General features: G+C 43.1%; 1 protein-coding gene across 1 annotated transcript; it reads right to left on the reverse strand.

The window, feature by feature from the left end:
• Positions 1-828: 828 nt before the first annotated feature.
• Positions 829-20045, reverse strand: LOC101924174 (transmembrane protease serine 11E-like). Its single transcript, XM_027787725.2, has 10 exons — positions 19917-20045; positions 12419-12542; positions 11165-11280; positions 10680-10747; positions 8955-9118; positions 7930-7968; positions 6072-6252; positions 5580-5845; positions 4562-4704; positions 829-4153 (listed from the first exon to the last, which is right to left on the reverse strand). Exons 1-10 carry the CDS (start codon positions 20007-20009, stop codon positions 3992-3994), a joined length of 1356 nt encoding a protein of 451 aa, XP_027643526.1. The 5' UTR covers positions 20010-20045; the 3' UTR covers positions 829-3991.
• Positions 20046-22236: the final 2191 nt, after the last annotated feature.

Raw genomic sequence — 22236 nt, forward strand, 5'->3', positions numbered from 1 at the left:
GTGCCAGATTGTCTGGGTCACAAGTCCAAAGGCTACAAACCACAGGTGATCCCAGGATTCTGGGGAAGGTCAGAGATGTGTGATAACTTCAGGCAGCTGACTATTCACTTACAAAGAATGACCTGTGGCTAAAACAAGCTCTGGATGCTAGGCTGATGGCAAGTCCTTCCTCAAGGAAGGGACTGCCCAGTGGCACAGCTGGAAGATGGAAAGCACAGGAGCCATAGCAAGTACAACCTTTCAGGTTTACTGGAGGGAGGAAGGAAGGAATGCAGTAGCTAATCAAGAGAATCAGAGACATGCCACCTATTTCTTGGACCTATTCAAGCTTACATAAAAGAAAATAATTGCATTTTTGGATAACAAGTTCCCAAAAGCCTTTTCTCTGTCTTTATGGAAAGAATTTACTTACGTCTGAGAAAAAGCCACCAGCAATGAATAGCAAACAAAATATTTGTCAAAGGAAGCATCATTTAAGAATGAGTTAAATGAAAAATAAAACTTAGCCCTAAGATAAAGGCTCTTACACAATACGATTCACCCTCTAGTGGCTGACACAAGACCTGTTTGCCTGCACACAAATTTGTGTAACCTCTGGCTGGGTGGGTAAATTCTGTCCAAGGCTGGATGGCATTTTGCTCATCTAACAATTATGCTCTTCTTCCAGTTATGTTCTTCTAACAAGACAATGAAACCAAGTGGTTACAACTACATGAAGGCCAGTACATAAACACATGGCATAGGATCAGTGTAACACATTCTAAAACAAAGTACCCATCAGTTTCTTACTGTGACACAGGAAATTAACAAGTACATTAAACAGAAGGCAATTTTTTAACATGTTTTATTAGATTTACATATAAATTAAATTCCTGTGTAATGTGTGATTGTATAGTTCAATACATCCCATTCTGCCTTGAGATAACTCCTTTGAAAACATGGCTGAGAGAAGATGAAGCTTGTGGCTTCACAAACTACGCTACAGTCTCACCTAAAGACATACAGATCTGCTAAGCCACCTAAACAAAACAAAATATTTTGGCTGCCTACATTGCTTCAGGTTTCAGTAACTTCCCTCAGGAAAAGCCAGACAATGCTGACATCAGTCTAGTTTTGCAATGAGTAAGGGATTCAAACCCATCACATCCATCCACACCAATATTCCCAGTGGATGAGGGGAGTGCTCTTCTTGACAGTCCCCATTTATGCTGCTTTGCATCACCAAGAGGCCTCAATGCAAGCTACATTGCTTCCAGAAGAAACAGAATCAGAAGACTTGCTCCAGATGCTATCAGGAAAACTACACAAGGCTTCAAAATAAAGGCTCCCAAAACATACATCATGTAGATGTCAAGCCCTCTTCAGCCCCCTCCTCCTGGCCACACTGTGCTGGCACTCAGCATTAAGGTGGATCTAGTACTGTATCTCTCCAAGTAGATGCTCAGAACTGGTAGCTCCTTAAGCAAATGATCAGTTCACTTTTTTAGCCTTGTGTGCACCACTTTGGAGAATTATTATTTACTGCAGCCCTTGATACAGAGCAACATGCTTAAGGATTTCTAATTTTGTACCCAAAATAAACACAACTGGAAAGTTCACAGATGCAAAATAATTCTTTTGGACATCTGTTTACCTGTTTTGTGGAACCAGTGAGATAGCTGAGATCTGCAAGCCTAAAAATAGATCCCCCAGATCTAACTATGAACATGCTAAAGTTTCCAATTTACAATTAAATCCAGCAGGATGGGGAAACCATTATGCCCTTTGAAAACCCAAGTCTGAAGTGCTTTGGGAATTGGAAATCCATGGTATCTTGTAATTATGCTTTTCTTCATGAAGATCAAATATTATTGACTGTCCTAGTAAGACAATCACTACCAGCAAGAAAAAAAAATTCATATATACTTGTCATACATAATTTTTAAGCTTCCTCTACAAGCCATATACTTCATTTTGGCTATGTTGGGCTTAAGGGACTAAAATTAGATTTGTTGAGCTCCAACCTACGGAACCAGTCTTGACACTTTTTAATCCCTATGTAGAAATTAAGCCACTAAGTTTTGCTTCTGAAGCTCACAATGTTTACCAAGAAAAGCTCCCTGAGGGAAATTTTTTTAAGTGCCAGATTTCCACATATACACAAGTACAGAACTCAAAACAGCTGCAGACCCTTGTCTTTCATGCAAACCTTCTCTGGACATCCAAATATTCCAGTACTTCCAGTGAAGCTCTAGAAAAGCATGGTTCTCTGTCCTGGCAAGCAGCCAGATCACAGGATGAATAATGAAAATACTTCTCACTCAATGGACTGCTGCTCTGTTTGGGAGCATTTGCAGCAAGTTGCATAGTCCAGAAAAGAATCCTTAAACTGCCATTGCCTATGTCAGCTGATTTGTACTCAATTTGGACAATACTCTGATCCTAAGACTGTAATCACTGAGGGCCTGCTTCCCCCAGATCTAACTATAAACATGCCAAAAGACTGCTGGCTTGACTTTTTTAGCCTGGCATAAGATTTTTGCTTGCTTGCCATGCTAGACCAGCTCTGAGTCTTGTCACTGTGGCTGGTATCTCCTTTGCAGGGTTCATTCTCTTCTGACCATAGAGGCAAAAGGAGCAACCGAGTAGCTCATTATCTTGCAACTAAGACGACAGCACTTGCTATTGTCAGGATCAGCATCCACAAAGTGTTGGAAAGAGTCTGCAGACACACCAAGGAAAGCATCCTCACCAGGAATAGGTGTGTTCTGTTCTGCTCCTGGGGTGTAGTATTTGATACCTACCTGGAAGACAGAAACATTGGCTCCTGAAAACACAAAGTCAGAGAGAATATGAAGTTTGTGTGCTTGAGTTAACTATGGGCTAGCAATGAAACACAGACAATTCTTATTACCTGACAGAACAGAGATCTTTACGTAAGATCACTGGGTCAGTCAGAAGCTCTGCCCTGCTCTGAAAGAGGCAGGTATTTCCACCCTAACACAAAAGCTTTTTTTATTTTTTTTAGGATGCAGCTGAAGGTGCCCTTAAATTATAAAGACTTGAGAACAGCATTCACAAGAATAAGCAGTTTGAGAAGGTATTTTTGGCAATGGTCATACTGAGATTGTTACAATCCTCCATCCTGCACAAAAAGCCAAAGACTTTTATTCAGAGCAATACAATTCGGAAAGTTAAAAATGGAAATTAATTCAGCCAAATACTCTGATATGACAAAAGACTGGTATGAATGTAAAGTGGTTTTTGGTCTTAAGTCCAGCAATCACTGTTACTGCAAACGCTGTGGTAGTGGTCGTTCACATGGAGCGATGAGTGAGCATACATACACTTGTCCAAAGAAGGCAGACACAAGCCAGTGTTATCCACTTGATTCCTTTTTCAGGAAAACACAGCAAGAAAAAATTCTCCGTTCATCTAAGTAACAGTCCGACATGATTAGGAACCAGGACTTCTCTAAGTCATCCCCCATTCTTCTTTAGAGTACACTCCCTGGAAGGATGCAGGAAAAAGTTCAAGAATTCAGAAGCACAGCAGCCCTGGAATCAGGGGCTGGGTTGCAGCTGGTCTACAGCTAGATGGGGCCTTGGGAGCACACAGGAAATGGACAGGCCATGTTTTAGTTATAACTTGTCTTGGATGCCGATAAATGATAATTTGGGCTCAAACGCTTTGCCTGGGTAAGTTGGGGCCAAGACATTTGGCCACAGAGTATCGTGGCCACAGAGAAAAAAGGGTCAGTATATTGCATCTAGATGAAGGCAGTTGTTCCTTTGACAGACTACTTCCTGAGCAAACAGCTGTCACATGGATCAAGTCCATTTCTGTCTGGCTGTAGGCCAAACCAATTTCAAGTCCTAGACTACTCTGAGCTTGCTGGCACTTGATACATGACCACAAGCTAAGCCAGCAGCTGTTTAGAGGGTAACCACAGAGCAGAACATGTCAGAGGAATAGCTGTACACAGCCCACAAAAGTTAACCTGCTGCAGGTTTCAGATGCCCGTTTTGGAGTGGATCCAGTTTCGATAATAAGTCACTCGTGTGTACACTCCTGGTTTATTTGGCTTGCCACATTCGTCTCCCCAGCTCACTATTCCCACAAGATACCAGATTCCTCTGGAGTTCGCATGCACCAGTGGCCCACCAGAATCACCCTAAGGAGAAAAATGTCAACAGGCAGGAACAAAGCAAACAGCATTCACCTCACTAATGCAGCAACCCTCAAATTGTTCTGTTACAGCTGACAGATATTTGTCTCTAGATCACAGCTGTAACTCAACCTCCACACAGTTTACAAGACAGAGGCTGGGAGCCTATGCCTAATTCAACCTCTCCAACTCCACACCCTCACATTTGTATTCTTTCACATGTGCATTACATATAAACCCCAAGGACCTAACTGCAGACTTCATCCCATGAGCCATGAAGCTCTTCATTTATATCTGTCAAGATACTGAACCCATAAACTTAATAAAGATTCCCCAAAGGACATTTTAGTTTTAGGAAACCTCACCTCCCATCCCACCTGTTTCCTTCTTACTATTACCTATGAAGAGACTTACCTGGCAGGCATCCACCTGCCCCTCCAGGTATCCAGCACACAACATTCCAGGTGTTATAGCTCCACCATACACTTGTCTTCTATTACAAGTTGCAGTACTTATAATTTTCACTTCCGCTTGCCGAAGCTGATTAACACTAGAGCCTAGAAGAAGTGGCATTAGAATTTGCGGACAGCATATGCAACCTAAAACACTCAAGGATTAGAGTAGCCAGATTTTCCTACAGCTTTTTTGCTATTACAGGCAATGAAGGGAGGTACCCAGACAACATCTCAGGAAGCAGAAAGCTCCCGTCCTCCTCAAAGTCCTTCACTTGTTCCCAAACATAACCCTTCTCCACCTTGCATCCTCAACCAGGTGCTCTTTAACATAATGGACAAAGGGATTTTTGTACATATTTCAGTGTTAAATTCAACTGTAGGCTACAAGATATGTCCTCATTATCATTGGAAAAAACTGTTTGGTTAACTGCAATGTAGCTTTGGACAATCAGCACACACCCCAAGAATCTACCATGAAACATAACCTATATAGTTTAATAGCTCTCATAAGCAGATTTATAGTCCCATCATCTCTAACCTCACAGACATGGACTGATTTGAATGAAGCTCACTCAAGTCATTGGATGAAGCCTAATTTATGGCCAAAGAGAGAATAACTGATGAAAGCTGTCCTAATACATCTATGACAAAGCTGAATGGCTAAAGAACTCACGTCAGAGCTAAACCTAGAGGGACTGGGCCAATGGGAACAGAGAACAAAATGTATTCACCTAGAACAATGCCTGCAGCAACAGAAAAAACCTGCTCTTACTCCTGTAAGGCTAACCTGTATGGTCTTCCCCCCATATAACAACCTACTGACCAAGCCAGAAAAAAAGCAGCAAAGTCCACAAGTGTTTCATTAGCACATCAAACACCAAATCTAAGGAACAAAAAATAAACAAATCCCCATAAACCTGATAGCAGTCTTCTCAGCTACATGTGCGACAAGGCACAGGAAAGCAAGAGACACTCACCATCATTCTGCAAAGCTCCCCAGCCTGTGACAAAACAGGAAGTATTCACTGGGAAATTGTGAGATGCTTCAGGAAGACAGACACTGTGCACATCACTCGTGAACTCAATAGGAGAGGCAAGTTCCACAACAGCCACATCATATTCATGATCAAGGACGAAGTCACCGTATCTTTCATGAATGATAATTCTTCGAACAAGTTTTTTCTGTTTTGGAGGTCTCAGCAGAATTCCAAAGCTAGCAGTCCACCTCCGAGGATCTTTTCCTCTGTAAGATACCTGAGGTTATGTCACAGCCACACAAAACAAGATCCCCAAAGAAGCTTAGCTCTCCATTTAAGCATCAAAATGCAATGCGGCCAGGTCTGCCTAAGGGACAGAGAAGAGCCAAACTTCATTAGCTTTCAGCAGATACAGATGCTAGTGGGCCACTAAAGGTCAGAGCACTTAAGAGTCCTAAGGCCTGTAGGATCAGAAAGGTGCTGATTACTTACCCTCTAAAGCAGTGGGCTGCGGTCACTAGCCAGGTATTACTGATCACTGATGCACCACAGCGATGGGTCCCATCAAGCTGAATACTAGCCTGCCACGGCCATTCCCCATCCTGTGCACGCTGCCCACCAATTATTCTCTCCACTCCTGTGAAGGAGAACGCCTGTTTTCGTATTCCACAGCCTGTCAAAGAAAAGGCAGCTGACTGAGGGAATGGCCCTCATGTCTGCAGGCACAGATGTAACAGGGCATGGATGTTAAGAGACAGCCTTCATCTAAAGCAGTGCCTCCAATAGCAGGGAAGCCAAGTGTCATGGCGACAAGCATCTCAGGATAGATGCTGGGTAAACAAGGTTTGGTAGAAGAGTCCCTACTTTTTCATTAAGCCACTTTCCAAACACCCAAGGCCACATGTACTCCCATGGGAACTGAAGCCTGTACATCTGCAACACTTTCCCCAGTTGTAAATATTGATCTAGTTAAAAAAATACTGCCTCTACAAACCTTGCTTTGTTTGATATTTGACAAGAGCTGTACAGAGGAAAAGGTAACATACATAGCCATGAGTATGTCTGTGCATACAGGTACACACAGAGATTCTTAGGCACAAAGACCTGCACCAATAATTAACCTAAGCATTTACATTCATATAATTTTCATAATAACAGCATGTAAGATTAATCTAAAGACTAAATCTCCATTAATACTCTATGGAAAAAACATCCTTTGTTTGTTTTTGGTTTTTTTAAAAGACTTCTTATAAATTGAGTACAAAAATACTGAGGGACCCCCATGTAAACAACCACCACACCAGGGCAACTTTAAGCTTTAATACATACATCACCACCAAAACATGCACAAGACAGACACTGCACATCACTTGTGAACTCAATGGAGGCAATCTTTCTCATCTGAATAGCAAAGGCAAGACCAGCATAGTCAGCACAACTTTAAGCATCACAGAATCACTAAGACTAGTTTGTAAAAAAAACCACAAAACCAAACAAAAAGCCCACCCACAAGCTAAATAAAGAAAGCATTTTGTCAGGTCACTTCCAGGTCAGCCTTGATAACAGCAACAAAAAAAAAAAATAGCATCCTCTTTCTCCAACAGTTTACTTAAAGCCACTGTGCCAACAAGCATAGTCATGCATTCCTCAGCCAGAAAAAAATATTTAGATCCAAGTCAGTTACTTCTCAGAATCCATTTAAAGATGGAAAGCTAACATGCAAAGGCTCCAAGACCATGCAGGGGACTGAGGTAGTCCCCTGGGAACGGACTTACCTCTCTCCCTGTTTCCAGAGATGCTTTAGGACCTCATGGAGGAGCACAGAACAGGAGAGGGACTGAGAACCTGTGCCTCTCCAGGGCTGTGCCACTACCTTGCTCTCACCACCGGCAGCTCTTCTCCCTCTCACTCTCTTACCTTTCCCTGTATATTGTAAAGTTTAGCTCAGATCTGACAGACATCTATTGCTAAACTCTTCTGCTGGGAGGAGGGGGCAGGAGGGAAAATGTTTTTGGAAGGATTCCAGCAAGAATCTTGGTCCACAGCAACTGCAGTCCTGGCGCAAAGCTCACTAACAGCAGCTCATTGACATGCCCCTACTTCTCACAACCAACATTAAAAGTGTTTCCCACCACGAAGTCAGAAAGCCTGATTCTGCAAACACTATAGAGCCAGCCTGACTGCAATAAAATGAGCTGAAATCTTTCCTGGCTCATGTGCTGTCTACTGCTCTAGTATCCCCTAACAACTTATTTTTTTCAACTTGCATCTCAAAAGCATAAGAATCTTGTGAACACAGAACCTATAGCACCATATCTCTGGAGCTTTTCTGTAAAGCATTTGTACTTACAGTTGTTTAAAAGGTTATCTCCCTTTTCCTTATTCAACTCTGAAATGAAAAGCAAACACCACAGTGAGTATATCTCATACTGTTATGTGATCTAGCATAGTCTCCCTCCCTGCACCCAGCAAACACACGGCCTGCATTGATGCATGGAGTGACAGTACAGTAAAAGGAGTAATTTGCTCTGTTGGAGAAGTTCAGTTAAGCCTCTGTTCCTCACTGAAAGTGTGAGGCTAAAGGATACACCTTTCCTGCCTTAGCTCAAAGCTAACAAAACCAGCAGATAACTGCAAATAGGTCCAAGTAACATCTACATGTATATTGTGCACAGACACCAGCAAACACTTATATGCATTTGTTCAAGTTCAGCATGGCAAGGCAGTCAAAACACTCTTCAGAAATCTTCAGAGCTGGAATTGGGTGGACTTAAACTGTAACATTACTAATTTCTTTCCTACAAAAAACCCTCTGCCAGACTCCGACGGTAACCAGCAACAGACTGGGAGAGGATTACTGTCCAGGGAACTGCAGGGTTTTGTTGTGAACACTTGCTACAGTAATCTGTCAAATAAGCAAGGGAAATGGCAGGAGGTGGAAAAGGGAACCATCTCAGCCTTGCATTTTTTTAATAGCTTGAGGACTCTACATTTCAGTACCTGGTGATTACAGGTTCTTGTACAATTCACTGTGTGTCTTAAAGTAATCTGTGAATCCATGGTCACAAAGTTGGGGCTTTTCTTAATAAATTGCAGGGGGACTATCTCATTCAACAAAGCTAGGTCACATAGAGAGACCTTCCGATGCACCAAGGATAGCTCACACTCACAAATCAGTGCCAGTATGCTTTAGTTCTTTTCATGCTAATTCTTTCAAGTTCCCAGGCTGTCAGCTGTAACACACAATTTTGAGAAGGCAAAAGAAGAAAACAAGAACAGCCCATATTTACATACTAAAGTGAAACTCATTACACTAAGAACAGCAAAGTATGAGGAACAAATTCCAAGCTAAAACCACAAACCTAAGGCACCTACCTGTGAGTCTAAGGGTAGACAGGTCAACGTGCAAGAAAGTGGAGCTTGTTTTGAGCCTTCTGCGTAACACACGGTTGACATGACCCCAGCTTGTTGCCTTACTGTCAGTCGATGGAAATTTAAATACCAGAACAACAGATGCAAGCACTCCACCAGGATCTGGGCTGCAAACCAACAAAAACAAAGTGGTATCATTCCCTCTTTTCTCACTAATCCTCTTTGTTCTGCTTTGCACTCTCTGCCTTCTTTATACAAGAACAGGTCTGGTCTGTACAGATGTATAGAACATAGCATAACTGTGCACAAGTAAAGGAAGATGATGACATGTCAGCAGGCAAAAGGCTTGGTTCTTGCTATAACAATGATCAGAGGGAATTTCCTGGGAACTGTTATAAGCAGCACAGCTGAGAAGGAGAGGAGGGATCACTCCCTTTGGCCTCCATGCACATCATAGTCAGTAGGACATGGATGGCAGTAGAACCACCACAGCAAGTTAAAAACCCTTCAACAGAGAGCCAACAGGCCATTCTTAACAGCCATTCAAAAGACCCAGTTTAGAGCCACAGAAGTTAGAAAGGTCTTTTGGTATTTTTTTTCCCACTTAAGCCCCTTTTCCATTTATTGACCACTTAATTCCATTTTATCTGGAGACAAAAATCTCAATAGCTTGAGTAACCAGAGCAAGGCACGATCACTTACTGTCAGTATAAAATATTGGGCCCAATATTTTAGACTAGCAGTCTAAAGGAAAACCAACTGAAGCCCAGAGGGAAAAACAGCAAAGATACAGCTAAGCTGGTCCAGTGCCTAGCTGCACAACAACTGTATCTGTACTGAAAACAAGCTTGAAACAGACACACCATTTTGTCAACCCAAAAGGTTGGTTGAAGTCCAGCTCCCAGTTTCTGTAATTTCAGTTGATACATGGTATGGGAGGCTTGTGGAAGAAACCAGCAGCAGAAAACAATGTAGAACAGTTTAAGGAAATTACCCCTTCCATCTAGTGACAGGTAAAGGCAAGAAAGCCCAGAAATGCTGTGAAGAAGGACATTTATGGGAAGTTTAGCATTGTCTGCTGTCTAGGGAAAAATATTCCACAGCAGAATTGAGCCTTATAGAAATGCAACTCCAAACCAAAGTAATGTGAAGTAGAGGGAAGGGATGGCTCTTATTACAGAGTGAGAGAAGAAACACTTAAAAGCTCTCACACAGGACCTTTATACCTGTATGTCACACTTGCCTCCTCCCCTTAGCTCTGTATCCAGGTATCTCACAGTGGAATGACTCATTCCTTCAGACATTTTCAGAGATGGAGGAGACTAGTCACCTCCTGTTATACACCATGCAGAGGTGTACACACCAGCCTGAGCTTCCACAGGAAGCATTAAGTGGAATAAAGAGTTGACTGCATGTCTCAAGCCCTTAACTAGCAGTGAAGATGGGATCACCTAGTAGTTCAGTTACTGCATCACAGCCAAACAACTGGTGTTCAGGTAATCAATCTGCAGAATTATAAGGCTAAATTTCTCTTCCTTGCCGACCCCCCGAAGGTAACTGAGCCCTCAGTGTCGTAAGCACTGAAGGATACTGACAACCAGCCAAGACTTAGTCATCCTGCTGGTACAATCCAAGCATAAACGACCAAGCATGCTCCATCTGGTCAAGCGGTAGTAAGAAAGGTCACTTATCACATCCCTGCTTATTCCTGACCTTCACATTACTTACCTCAGACTGACAACATGGGACCTGATGTACCTTTTACTTAGGAAGGACCCCCTGAATACTGCAGATATCTGTTAAAGGAAAAGAGTGTTAAAATACATCTGTAACATGTACATACTGCCAAGATGTAACAGTCTCATGAGTCTCTAAAACACAAGAAAATGCCTTATCTCCACCTCTACACCAAAGCTACCACCACCAGAGGATGCAAAACTAAAATAAACAGTGAGGCTGGCTGATTTTGCTGTCCCTTCTGTTCTGTGTGCACCTGTTCCGCCACAAGGCTGCTGGAACAGACAGCACCTGTTCTTACCATCTGCTTGCACACAGTCAGCAATGCATCTTTAACCCAATACAGCAAGGTTTGAAAGGTAGGGCTAGCCACATAAGGATGAGGCAGAATCACCTCTGACTCCTTATTTCCAATCACACAGTCACAGGACTGTTCACCATAGGTTGAGAAGAAACAGAGAAACAGCTTAGCTTACCATGTTTTCAATCTCTTGACTCAAGTGCCTGAACTCTTCTGTGGTTTGCCTTTCGTACTGACTGTTGTACTTGACATTGGTGATTAGGAAAGATGCATTGTAATATCGGTCCTGATCTACAAAGGATAAGAAAAGGAAAGGTGGCTGATCTCCTTCAGTACAATTCAGACATACACAGTACCTCACAGAACATGGCACAAGTAAGGCTCCCAGGCTCTGGCTGTGACCCTGTTAGCTGTGGAATTACAGCTTTAGTAGCATTCTGGGAAAAGGGGGCTCTGGACCATCTTGTTGCTGTAGGGACTCATTTCTACTTTGAGGACCATCCCAAGTAGCTCTAAATTACACCCATTACAACATTTCTCTGGGGACCATCTCCTCATCAGCCTGAGGTAAGCACAGCACAAGACACACCACACCACATGTCCCTTCTGACTGAGTAGATGCACTCACTCCTCTCTGCCTGCACTCCAGCATGTCCCTGGTCCCTCTGAGAGGCAGGTAGTCCAGAGCTGTTCACATCCATTCAGCAGTTGGGTTAAGCTTAAATCTGGCTCTCAGATGAATGGCAGAGAGGGACCCCACAAAGCAGAGTTCGCAAAAACCAAAGCTAAGCTTTAGCTCTGCCACTGCTCTGTGTAGTGCCCTAATGCAAGCAACTGCCTCATTGACTCTGTGAGCTGAGACAGCAGCGCTATTAGTGCCATCTGAGAAGAAAGGCATTTCAAAACCCTTCACACTGGTGTCTCAGATTGGGAATAGAATGGCCTAGCCTCATCCACCTGCTACCAAACTGGGCCCTTGGCAACAATGACTGACTCCTGGGCTCCAAAAAGCTTAAATCTCTCCCCTCTTTTTCTGGAATATCCTTGGCTAGAGGTGCCAGCTTCAGTTTCTGCAAAAAGCCTGTTCAAGACCAAGCTTACTACCCATAGCCTGAATACTAGGCACACCCTTGGTTTACACAGAAAACTGCTAGCCTTTGGTTAATTGTGAATGCCAGTGGAGGCACCAGGGCAAGACAATTCAACAAAGAGAGGGACAAAACTTAAATCCTTGCTTCAAGTAAATTATATTTTAAGTATTCTTGCAGGTTTTCTAATCAATTCAGATCTTTAATAGGGTCTAGTAAGTTCTCATGTGGATTCTATACAAGAGATGAATTGTATACGTAAGTCACCAGACAAGACCACAGCAGCAAGTGAAATACAACAGAATCCTGAAGACTTGTGACAAGAAGAGTGTTGCACTTACCATGGCACAAAAAAAATGTAATCAAGCCAATGACAAAGGCTAAGCCTACTATCACTGACACAACGATGATTGCTATCTTCCATGGTTCTATGTGCTTCGTTGCTCTGTCCATCTGGATCACTCTCTGCATGGAAGAAAACACGGAGAAACGCAACTCTATTATTAAGACAATAGTGCATCCTGAGCCAAATCACCTGGCACAGCTTAGCTCAGCTCACAAACCTCACAATGAGGTAGGCTGGGAAGGATCTCTGGACCCTGCAGGTCTGATGACCTTCTGCTCAAACCTGGTTCCACTACAGCAGCTTGCTCCAGGGTTTGTCCAGTCAAGTTTCTAGCATCTCAGGGACAGATATCTCCCAGCTTCTCAGGAGTCCTGGCCCAGTTTCTGAGCACCCTCATGGAACCAGCTTTTTCTTTATATTTAGTCAGAATTTCACATGTTCTAAATTGCCTCCATTGTCTCACATGCACCCCTGAGAAAAGCCTAGAGTTGTGCTGGTATTACTAGTAGAGACAATTTCTCATCAAGAAATACTACAGTTTTCAAGTGCAGCTGATTGCCCATGCAGGTGCTTAAACTAAACATAAATGTAGTAATTCATGACTGATGGAGTAACTTTTGCACCGAGGATACTCTAGGCTACCAGAGATGCCTTATAACATACAGCTTTGAGTTATTTTTAGTTGGTATGAGTAGTAACGTTTATTGATCCCCTACAGGGTTTGGGTTTTATTGCACCAAAACCACACATGTTGTAAGAGACTGCATCCTGTTTCCTGATAGACAGTCTGTCAAATGGGAAATAAATAGCTACTCCCATAAAATGGCAACAAGACCCACATTTAGCCAACAGCAGACCCGTAAAGGAGTTGGGAACTTGACTGACATGGACAAAGGCACATAAGCTTTTCTCCTCCACTTATATCCCCCTGTGCAGCATTAAGCAAGAGAACATTAGGAAAACTGCATTTTTGCACATGTCCTCAGTAGCTTTGTTGTAGGATGATGCAAAGCCTTAAGCACAATCGCTTCAGATTTCCAGTAATTCCACAGCACACAATTGCTACGTAGTCATGCCCTGCATTGAGTTCCTACATCACGGTCAGCATTAGTGCAAGGTATCAGAAAAAACACATGGGATAACCTCTCAAAGGTACCTGGAGTGGCAAATGGCAGCAGCCAGGTCTGAGGAAGAGGAACACAGGTGGCTAGTCATCATGCTGGTTTACACCCACTGATCCACATTTGTCTTGCTGTAGACCAGATACTAAATGCTATTTTCTCCTTTTTGGACCTATGGCACAGCCATTTCTGAGCAATGTCTGAGAAAACAGGGGCAGAAAGGCAGGCAGAGAGAGTAAATATTTCCAGGTTTTCTGACTACAAGGTGGCAAAGAAGAAATCAGTGAAAGCACAGCAGGATACCAGTAGAGGTTCCATCTGTAGAAATGAGCTGAGGGAGCAGATAAACAGTGAAGGCAAGGGTATGATGAACAAATCCAAGACAGCAAAAGACAGTGAAGTGGTAGAAAAGCAGAATGGGGTTATACACTCTGCCTTGAGGGCAAGAAAGCTGAGCAAAGCTACAAGGAAGAGATGGTAAGCAAGGCAAACCAGGAAAAAAACCCAACAGAATAGAGCCACAGAGGAAGCAACTGAGAGGTCTGCAACACAGTGAGGGTGTACCCAGCAAGTGACAGAGAAGGTGGAAGCAACTCAGAGTTTGATCTCCTCACAGAAAAGCTTGGTTTTGGCTAGTGAGCGCTGGCAGGTATCCCAGTCCATTGCTTAAGGGAAGCAGGCAGGTTTTTACCTACTCAAACAGGTGGCATATGGGAAAGAAAAAGTTAAACAGCTCCAGCCAGCACCACAACTGCAGGTGGTCACAAGCAACAGCTTAGTGTTACCAAAATACACAGGACAGGTGACCAAGATCAAGCCTTCTGTTTCAGAGTCACGTGCTATGGAGAAGCCTAGTACCTGTCCTTCTGTTGTGCCTGCTTTATTGGGGCCGAGTTATGTTCTGGAAATGCACAGTCTGAGTCTTCCCCAAAGCTAGCTGTCTCCCCACTAGACTGGATCACTTCTGGAATGGCAAGGCTATGGAAAACAGACTGTAGGAGCCTAAACAGCTGAGAGAAGCCTAAAAGCCCAGGCTGGCCAAGATTACTTTCTTCGGCAACTGCAAGTTGCAATAAGCACATAATACACACACTAGACCTCAACTGGTTCCATGGAGGCCTTGACTTCTCGCTATCTAGATCTTCACTGTGTACACTATCCATTACCCCTGAGGGTTTAACAGATGCAGAGATTCAGATAAAAACCTAAGACCAGCAGGACTGTCCTTCTTCAGTTTCTTTAACATGCTGCAGCCTCCCATGGAACATTCCTATTCTCATCTCACAGCTTGTGGTCTTTCACAGTCCCAGCTCATGGAATTGCAGCATACTTCATGGACAGTCAATTACTGCCCTTGAGAGCAAGCCCCTTGGCTAACCAGAACAGCCCACAGCATGCCTCTTCCCCTCCTTAGCTAGCCACCTGTTGTTTTAAAGATTCTGCTTTAGCATCTAACTTTGCTCTCCTCACTGGAGAGCTTTTGCTCTCCAACCTGAGCCCCTTCTGTCACCAGTCTCGGACTTGTCCTCTGTGCTTCAGCTCTCCCCACCCCAGCGTGGCGTGCCATCTGAATGGCAATCAGAGCAACATTCCTCCATTGCTTTTTATACAGAGAACAAATGGCACAGCCCCGATAGCATACGGCTAACTGGAGATATTGAGGCAACAGTACTTGTTTCGTAACTGCTGGCTTTCTTGAACTGTATACAGACAGATTTCCTCAAGACATGGTCTTATGCCTAAAATAAAAGCTTAAGAGTCACACCTGAGAAACGAGCATCTCTGCCTGTGAGACTTGTGCTCTGACAGGCAGCACTGCCCTTTATTTTAATCTATTTCCTCTTCATGCAAATGCCAGCTACACTGACAAACACTAGTGGCACAGACCTCCTTCTCCTCCAACATTTCAGGACTGCTTGCTCTCCACAGGTCACACAGACTTGCAAGGGGAGACATACCTTAGGAACTGCTGCAGTTGTGGGGGAAATGAAAACGCTGGAGATAAGGAATAAAAATCTCTACTTCTGATAGCAATTTCCCTTTAAATTTTCAAGAAAACAGTTTAAAGGAAGCACTTCCATGTATTTCTACATTCATACAGGTAACTGATTTGTATATGCAATACACAAATACTGAAGCAGAAATATGTCTTCAAATCCAAAACAGTTTCCTCCCTTTAGTGGGATACTCATGACTTTCATCTTGCTAGAGTAAGCACCAGAACAGGAAAAAAATCTCTTGTACAACGGAAGCACCAGCTCTCATCACCTCCCACAGCATACAATTGCCGATATGTACCCTTCAACTCTGATGCCTGTGTGCAGGATCCAGCTCGGCAGCCTCCCTTTTTTTGTCTATTTTATCAGCAAACATGCTAGTCAGCAGTTGTGCAGAAGCATTGGGAAAGAAAAACTCTCCTGGTTTTAGCTTTTTAAGAAATATCTAATCTTTTGCTACCCTTTTCAGGAATCAGTATGAATGCAGGGAACAGAGGGCCTTGTTTGGCCCCAAATCAGCTATCCTTTACTCTTTGAAGAACAGCTGAAGTGTGTATTGCCTGTATTAGAGCAGCATATATTTCCAGTAGTGCCCAGGAGTTCTAGCCTTTGACACTGTCATGCTAGGGTCATATTCACAAAACAAAACACACTCACAACTATGTCAGGTTTTGAGCCTGCCTCTGCTGAGAGCTAACAGGATTTTTAGTGAAAGACAGTTCTTGTTCAGGCTATGCCCACTCAATGGATTCAGTCATTAATCACGCGCATTACGCCTCCAGTTAGCTGCTTTGCCCCCATAGCCTTTTTGCTATTATGCCACAGAGGGCAGGATTGTCACGCTCTACCAGAATAACCACCTGAGAGAGACTCCTCTGCCTGGGACATCCATCTCTGTAGTTAAATAGTTCAGTGGAAGGTAGATCACCCTGTTTAGGAATCAGACCTCTGCATGGTCTTCTCTGCATTCTAGTAACTAAAGAAAACTGCTCCACCCAGCAACAATCACTGGCCAGAGAAACACTGATACTCTGCAGTGCTGATGAGTGCAGAGGCAGAGATGATCTCACTGCCTTCAACCACAGATACATCCTTTCTTCTTGTGGCAAAGAGGCACTGCTTAACAGATAGATATTCTCCTCAGAAGACCCCCCAATACCACAGCTGTCTATGTAGATACCTTCCAGTCAGGTGTTTTGTATAGACTCACATTTCTTGCTTCCTCATACCATACACTTTCATATTTTTACTGCCCAAACTCCACTAAGGTGCAAATTAACTCTCAGGGGGCAGACAGGGGAATTTAGGTAACACCAATTCATTAGGTAACACATATTCATCCTCCAGCATGAGGGTAACTTTCATTCTTCAAGAGCAAACCTTAACAAGAGATCAGAAGACAGACTTCACTGGGAGACTTTGAAGGCCAAGTCCTCTCTGCTCTGCAAACCTCATGGTCTGATGTCTGGCAGCTTTCCATCTGCAGTGAATTAGCAAGTTTCAAACCCAAGATCTTTTAGTTCACTGCAACTCTTCTTCCTAACGTGCCAATAACTATTAATGTAGCTTGGTCTTCCTCGTGAAACCAAGGAAAAACAGATAGGATTTCAGGTTGGATTTCTGATCAACCCCTGTTTAATTCTTTACCTTCCTATTTGGAAAACTTACCCAAATGCAAAAGACAAACACAATACACAGGTGACAAGCTATTTTTCCTCTCTAATCTGGTACCAAACTCCCTAAAAGCTTACTATGTTCACTCACAAAGCAAGTGATGAAAGTTCAGTTCCCACCTCTGCTGACAGGATTTGATTCACTATATTGAGCTTATCTATCTCTTCCGGTTGAGGTACTGTGTGTTATCAAAAGCCTCAGTAAGAACACCACCAGAAAATTTCCCAGAGAAATGTCTGTTCAGACAGGAAAAGGAAGTGTAACTATCATCTGTGTCCTAAGAAAAGGTCTAGTCACTGAGCTGCTGGATAAGCAGGGAAGAGCTACCCTGTTCTGTTTTACAGATCTGTCCTTGACATTTTTTGACTTAACCTAAAGCCTCACAGTACCCCAACCTAGATTTCCTCTTAGATGAATCTAAACCATGTTTTCTGGCACAAGCTGTTTAAAGAAGGTGTTTTGTCATGCTCTGCATAGAAGAAAACATGCAACCTCTTCTATCCGATGTGCTGCTGTGTTTCTATAAAAAAATGTATTATATTTTTTATTATACCACTGCTCACTGATATTCCAATACTCAGAAAAGCCAGTGGCAGAGCTTGGGTGGCACATCTGTTGATGAGGGTCTCTCCCCATTTATAGCTATGACCGGTTTTTCCCATTCAAAGATGGATTCAGGCACATCCCTACAATCACTCTTCTTAGAAATGGGACCTTTCACAAGACAACTGAACAGACTAATCTGCTGGCCTAGTGAGTGCAATTTCAAAATCCTGACTAGGTCCCTGAAGCTATCTACCTTGGTAGGGTGGCTGGGAATGGCAGCAACTGAAAAACATTTGGCTTAGTCCGGAAGTGCTGTAGCAAAAGCACAGGACGACAAAGCAAGACACGCTAATTCCACTCCCACCTTTGCCACAAGCAATCATACCACCTAATGCTTCTCCTCTGCTCTTGTGGCATACTCAGGACACACACTTTAAAAGAATGGGACAACCACCTCTACTACTTCAGGCACTGAAATAGAGGAAGCTAGTGCCTGTTGAACTACTGCAAGACCTTTGTTTGGATGAGGTCAGTTACCCATCAGCCTCAATCACTCAATGTTTGGTATCTCCCAATGCAATTCTGGTACAATGGAAGACTTCCAAACATTGAAGGGATTTGCTGAGGGAAACAAGATATATGTTCTTCTATGCGTCACGCTGAATCAACTTGATCTCCCCACACCCTTGAACATCCCACAAAAACAGTAGGTGCTGCATGCCACCCCTCTGCAGTCAGATAAAGCATCGCTAATGTACTTGCTACTTACTAACTGAGCTCCTCCCATTAACCACCCAATTCTACCAAGGTCTTGCTGCTTCCCAAGAGCACATTTCAGATGGACAAAGACAACACCTCCAAATACTGTTCTTGTCATTTGCATCAAGATTCAAGGGCAGCATTAAGTCTCTGGGATGTGTTAACTCAGAGCTTACCAATAACTATATCCATGATACCAGAATACTGCTCATACAGGCTTCCCTGGTTACTTGATCACCTTTGCAATCAGCACAAAAGGTTTGTTGTTCCTTACTCTCTCATCCATTTTGCATACAGCTTTTTGGAGGTTACAAGCTCTTTAACTGTTGGGATAGAACTAGCCTCCTGTACTACTGTAACAGTCTGTGGGACATAACTGTAACGCTGACAGTTGAAATATCCTTGATCAAGAACACATCTTCTACAGTTGACTGCCACAGCCAACATCTTAAGAAAGACTCACATGTTCTGAAATAACCTTTAGTAGAACTAGGAGGGCTACTTACTACATAAGTACTTTACAGTTGGTATGAACATGAGAGGCCATCCCAGTGCAAAGAAAATGTTAAGTACATGGCCACTGACCGCAATCAGTTTAGCATAAAGTTCTGCAACTTCTCCGTCATCATTACCTCTCGGATTTCCACTTGCAGCTACATTGGTCATAGACAAGTATCTTATTCTGTTTGGCAGAACCAGAATATAGCAGTAGATCTCCGCTTTTCAGCTTTTGAAAATAGCCCTGGCTGCCTCCCTTTGTTCTGCTTTGACTGGGTGAATCTGCTCCAGAAGCAAGACTGGAGCAGTAGTTATAGTCTTTGTGGGTTTTCAGTTTGATTTTCATTCCCAGGCAGAGTTGGTGAAATGGTCTGGTGCCAGACTTGGTGCATTTCCAAGCTGATTCTGCACAGATTAACACTTCACTGGCTGCATACAAAGCCCAAGAAAATAAACAAGAGCACAGGAAGCTACTTTCGCCTACTTTACTCTGCTCACCCTCTTGTACCAGGCTATTAGCTCCACAGTTGTGACTGCAACACATTCTAAACGCACTGGCACAAACAGCAAATCAGAGTTGGGGTGCAGTGAGATGACTCTCACCTGCTCCACTGCCAAAAACTTTGGTGGCCATAGGCCACCTTGATTTGTCAGTATACCACACTGTAGAGGAGCTGGGAAATTCTTGGAAAACAAATGCATTTTGGGTGAGAAGAAAGGGTGAAATATCAGAAGGCTTACCGATGCATGGAAGGCAGCTCAAATCAGAATAAGCTCAGAGCTAGCACCATTCCCCCCACACCATTTGTCAAAGCTCTAACTGCCCCATAAATCTATGCATGATATAGCCATTCTTCCCAGACTACCAAGGAGCAAGTCAGAAGGCTGTGGCACTCACCTCTGGGTACCACTGAGATGTCAGCAAGAAGCTCTTCTTTCGGGGAAGTGCACTGTCCTGAACACCACAATGCACTGTGCAGCATCTCAGCATATACTTGAGGCTTTATCTCCTCAATTAGGAAAGAAAGGAGTCATAGGCAAGTCAGAACAAACAAGTCCAGCAAGTCTCAGTGACACAGGCTTACCCAGTAGCATGATTCTTCCCCTAAAACAATAACAATATGTTTCTTTCATCACACCTTTCATCCAGGAATCTCAAAGCCTTTCAAGAGCATTAACTACACCCTGCAACACCTCAAATCAGAAGAGCCATGAAAATTTTGCAAGGATTCAGAGTTTATTTCCTTCTTTGGTATAATTAAAAACAATTCAAAAATTATGGGCAGGACCAACACAGAAAATTTGCATGTTCTAAAGAGACAATGTTCAGTCCTAGGCCAGATACAGAGCTGACAAACTGATGTAGATTCAGTGGCATGTGCCTCTTAACTCCCTTGAACTTCCTTGAAACTGGTTATTTGCCCAGACAAAAACTTGCCCCCATAACAGCAGCTGCATTCAAGTTTGTCATTTTTCTTTAACTCCTTAGACGTTAATTTTAATTGTGGCCACCTAGCCACATACACATTTCTGTCCTGGAAAAATTCTTCTAGATCATAAACGTTTGTGATATAAATATTTGCAGGTTGTCTAGATAAGCATTTCTACTTGTGCTAGTTACAGCAAGTTAATCAGCAAGTCAATTAACACAAGCACAAACTTTAACCTAAAGTAGCATTTCTCAATCTTTTTGGGGGAAAGCTTTTTTTTCCAATTTTAAGTTTTCTCAGTTCCACCAAACTTACTAGAAGATTTATACACCCACATTGCCTTCTGAGACAACACTGTGGGTAAGGCTAATAAAGACAGAATATCACAACAAGATATGTGTGTGGCACATTTTCTTTGCTTTGCTGCAATAAAGCTTCTAGCATCTAGGGACTCTTTTTCTCCACCTTAATGACTTTAATTTGACCCCTCTACAGCTGAGGAAACACCACCCTAGTAACACACTAATGCAAGTACGTCTTACATGGCTGTAGGTCTTCCTTCCACCGTAAGCAAGTCCATAGCCAAGTAACAGGAAGACTGCCTTTCTGGGAAGGCCAACTTCTTTTGAATGAAAGACAGGCTAAAGATAAGCCTCAGCTTCTCATAATTTGGATTCAGTCAACATCTCAGCATAATTTGTTATGAAACAATGAATACAGTTGCTAATGATACACATAATTGCTTCTCAATACTTTAACTGGAAGCTGTATTGCCATCTCATATAGGAACAATTTAAATGAGTCAGTCCAAATGTGCAAGTGAATGCAGTCAGAAGCCTACCTAGAGGGTGACAATTTCCAAGGGTAAAGTATCAAATGTCATATGATTACCTGACCCCTGTGTAAGTGCTGAAGACATATTCATTCCAGGCAGCCCATGATCCTCAGAGACAGAGCCCTTTCTTGTGACTTGATCATGGCATACATGGAAGAACATACAACACAGAGGCTTCATGACAACTTTTGAACAGTCTCATCTGCAGGCAAAAAACCTATTGCTGCTCAAGGAAAGAGGTTAACTAAGGGGTCTTTTGGGGGCACTGAAAAGCTCTTCCAGCCCTAGTTTCATGGCAGGAAGGCACCAAACTGTTTAAGAATGTAATAATCCTGGTCAACGGTCCCCTCTCTTCACAAGGTGTCTGTCTATCTTCTTGTACTAACAATACTTCCCTGGGGCAGAAAGCCCAGATGAGAAAAAGGGACAGGCAACAGCCATCAGTGGTTCAGTCACCAGGTACCTAACAGGTTTGGCTCCTGATTCCAGAGACAGCATATGGGAAACACTGGGAGGCAGGGGTTGTGGTCCACCTGGGTACCACATAAAAAAAAAAAAAAAAGAAAAAGATATTCTGGAGGCAGAACACAGGATGCTAAAGACAAGGGTCCCCATCATAACCCAGCTGGTGAGGAGGCAAAGTCTCAATGCATGACTAGAGCAATGGAGTAAGGAAGAGAGGCTCACGTTCATCAGGGACTGGGGAAGCTTCTAGAGTAGATTAAGCCTAGAAAAGGATGACCAGATTTCCACCTGAACTGAGAGGGAAACAGAATCTGCACTTTACATCAGGAAGATCATACAGAAATTTCAAACTGACAAATAGGAGAAAGGAGACTGGTGCACACAAGATGCACTGTTCTGAATCCTATGGGAGACACCACAAACAAATGAAGAATAGGACAGAAGTTAACAAAAGTCAGACAGTAAACAGAAGTAGTAGAAAAAAAGTC

This window comes from Falco peregrinus, chromosome 2, assembly GCF_023634155.1.
Source record: "Falco peregrinus isolate bFalPer1 chromosome 2, bFalPer1.pri, whole genome shotgun sequence".
In the NCBI taxonomy this organism is placed as follows: Eukaryota; Metazoa; Chordata; class Aves; order Falconiformes; family Falconidae; genus Falco; species Falco peregrinus.

Bases quoted from the DNA above. Each gene is read 5' to 3' on its own strand.
- LOC101924174 (XM_027787725.2), bottom strand. From the start codon at position 20,009: ATGCTGAGATGCTGCACAGTGCATTGTGGTGTTCAGGACAGTGCACTT. The intron at 9,119-10,679 runs GTAAGTAATGTG...GTTGGTTTGCAG, and splicing joins TCCCATGTTGTCAGTCTGAG to CCCAGATCCTGGTGGAGTGC. The intron at 5,846-6,071 runs GTAAGTAATCAG...GGTATCTTACAG, and splicing joins GCAGCCCACTGCTTTAGAGG to AGGAAAAGATCCTCGGAGGT.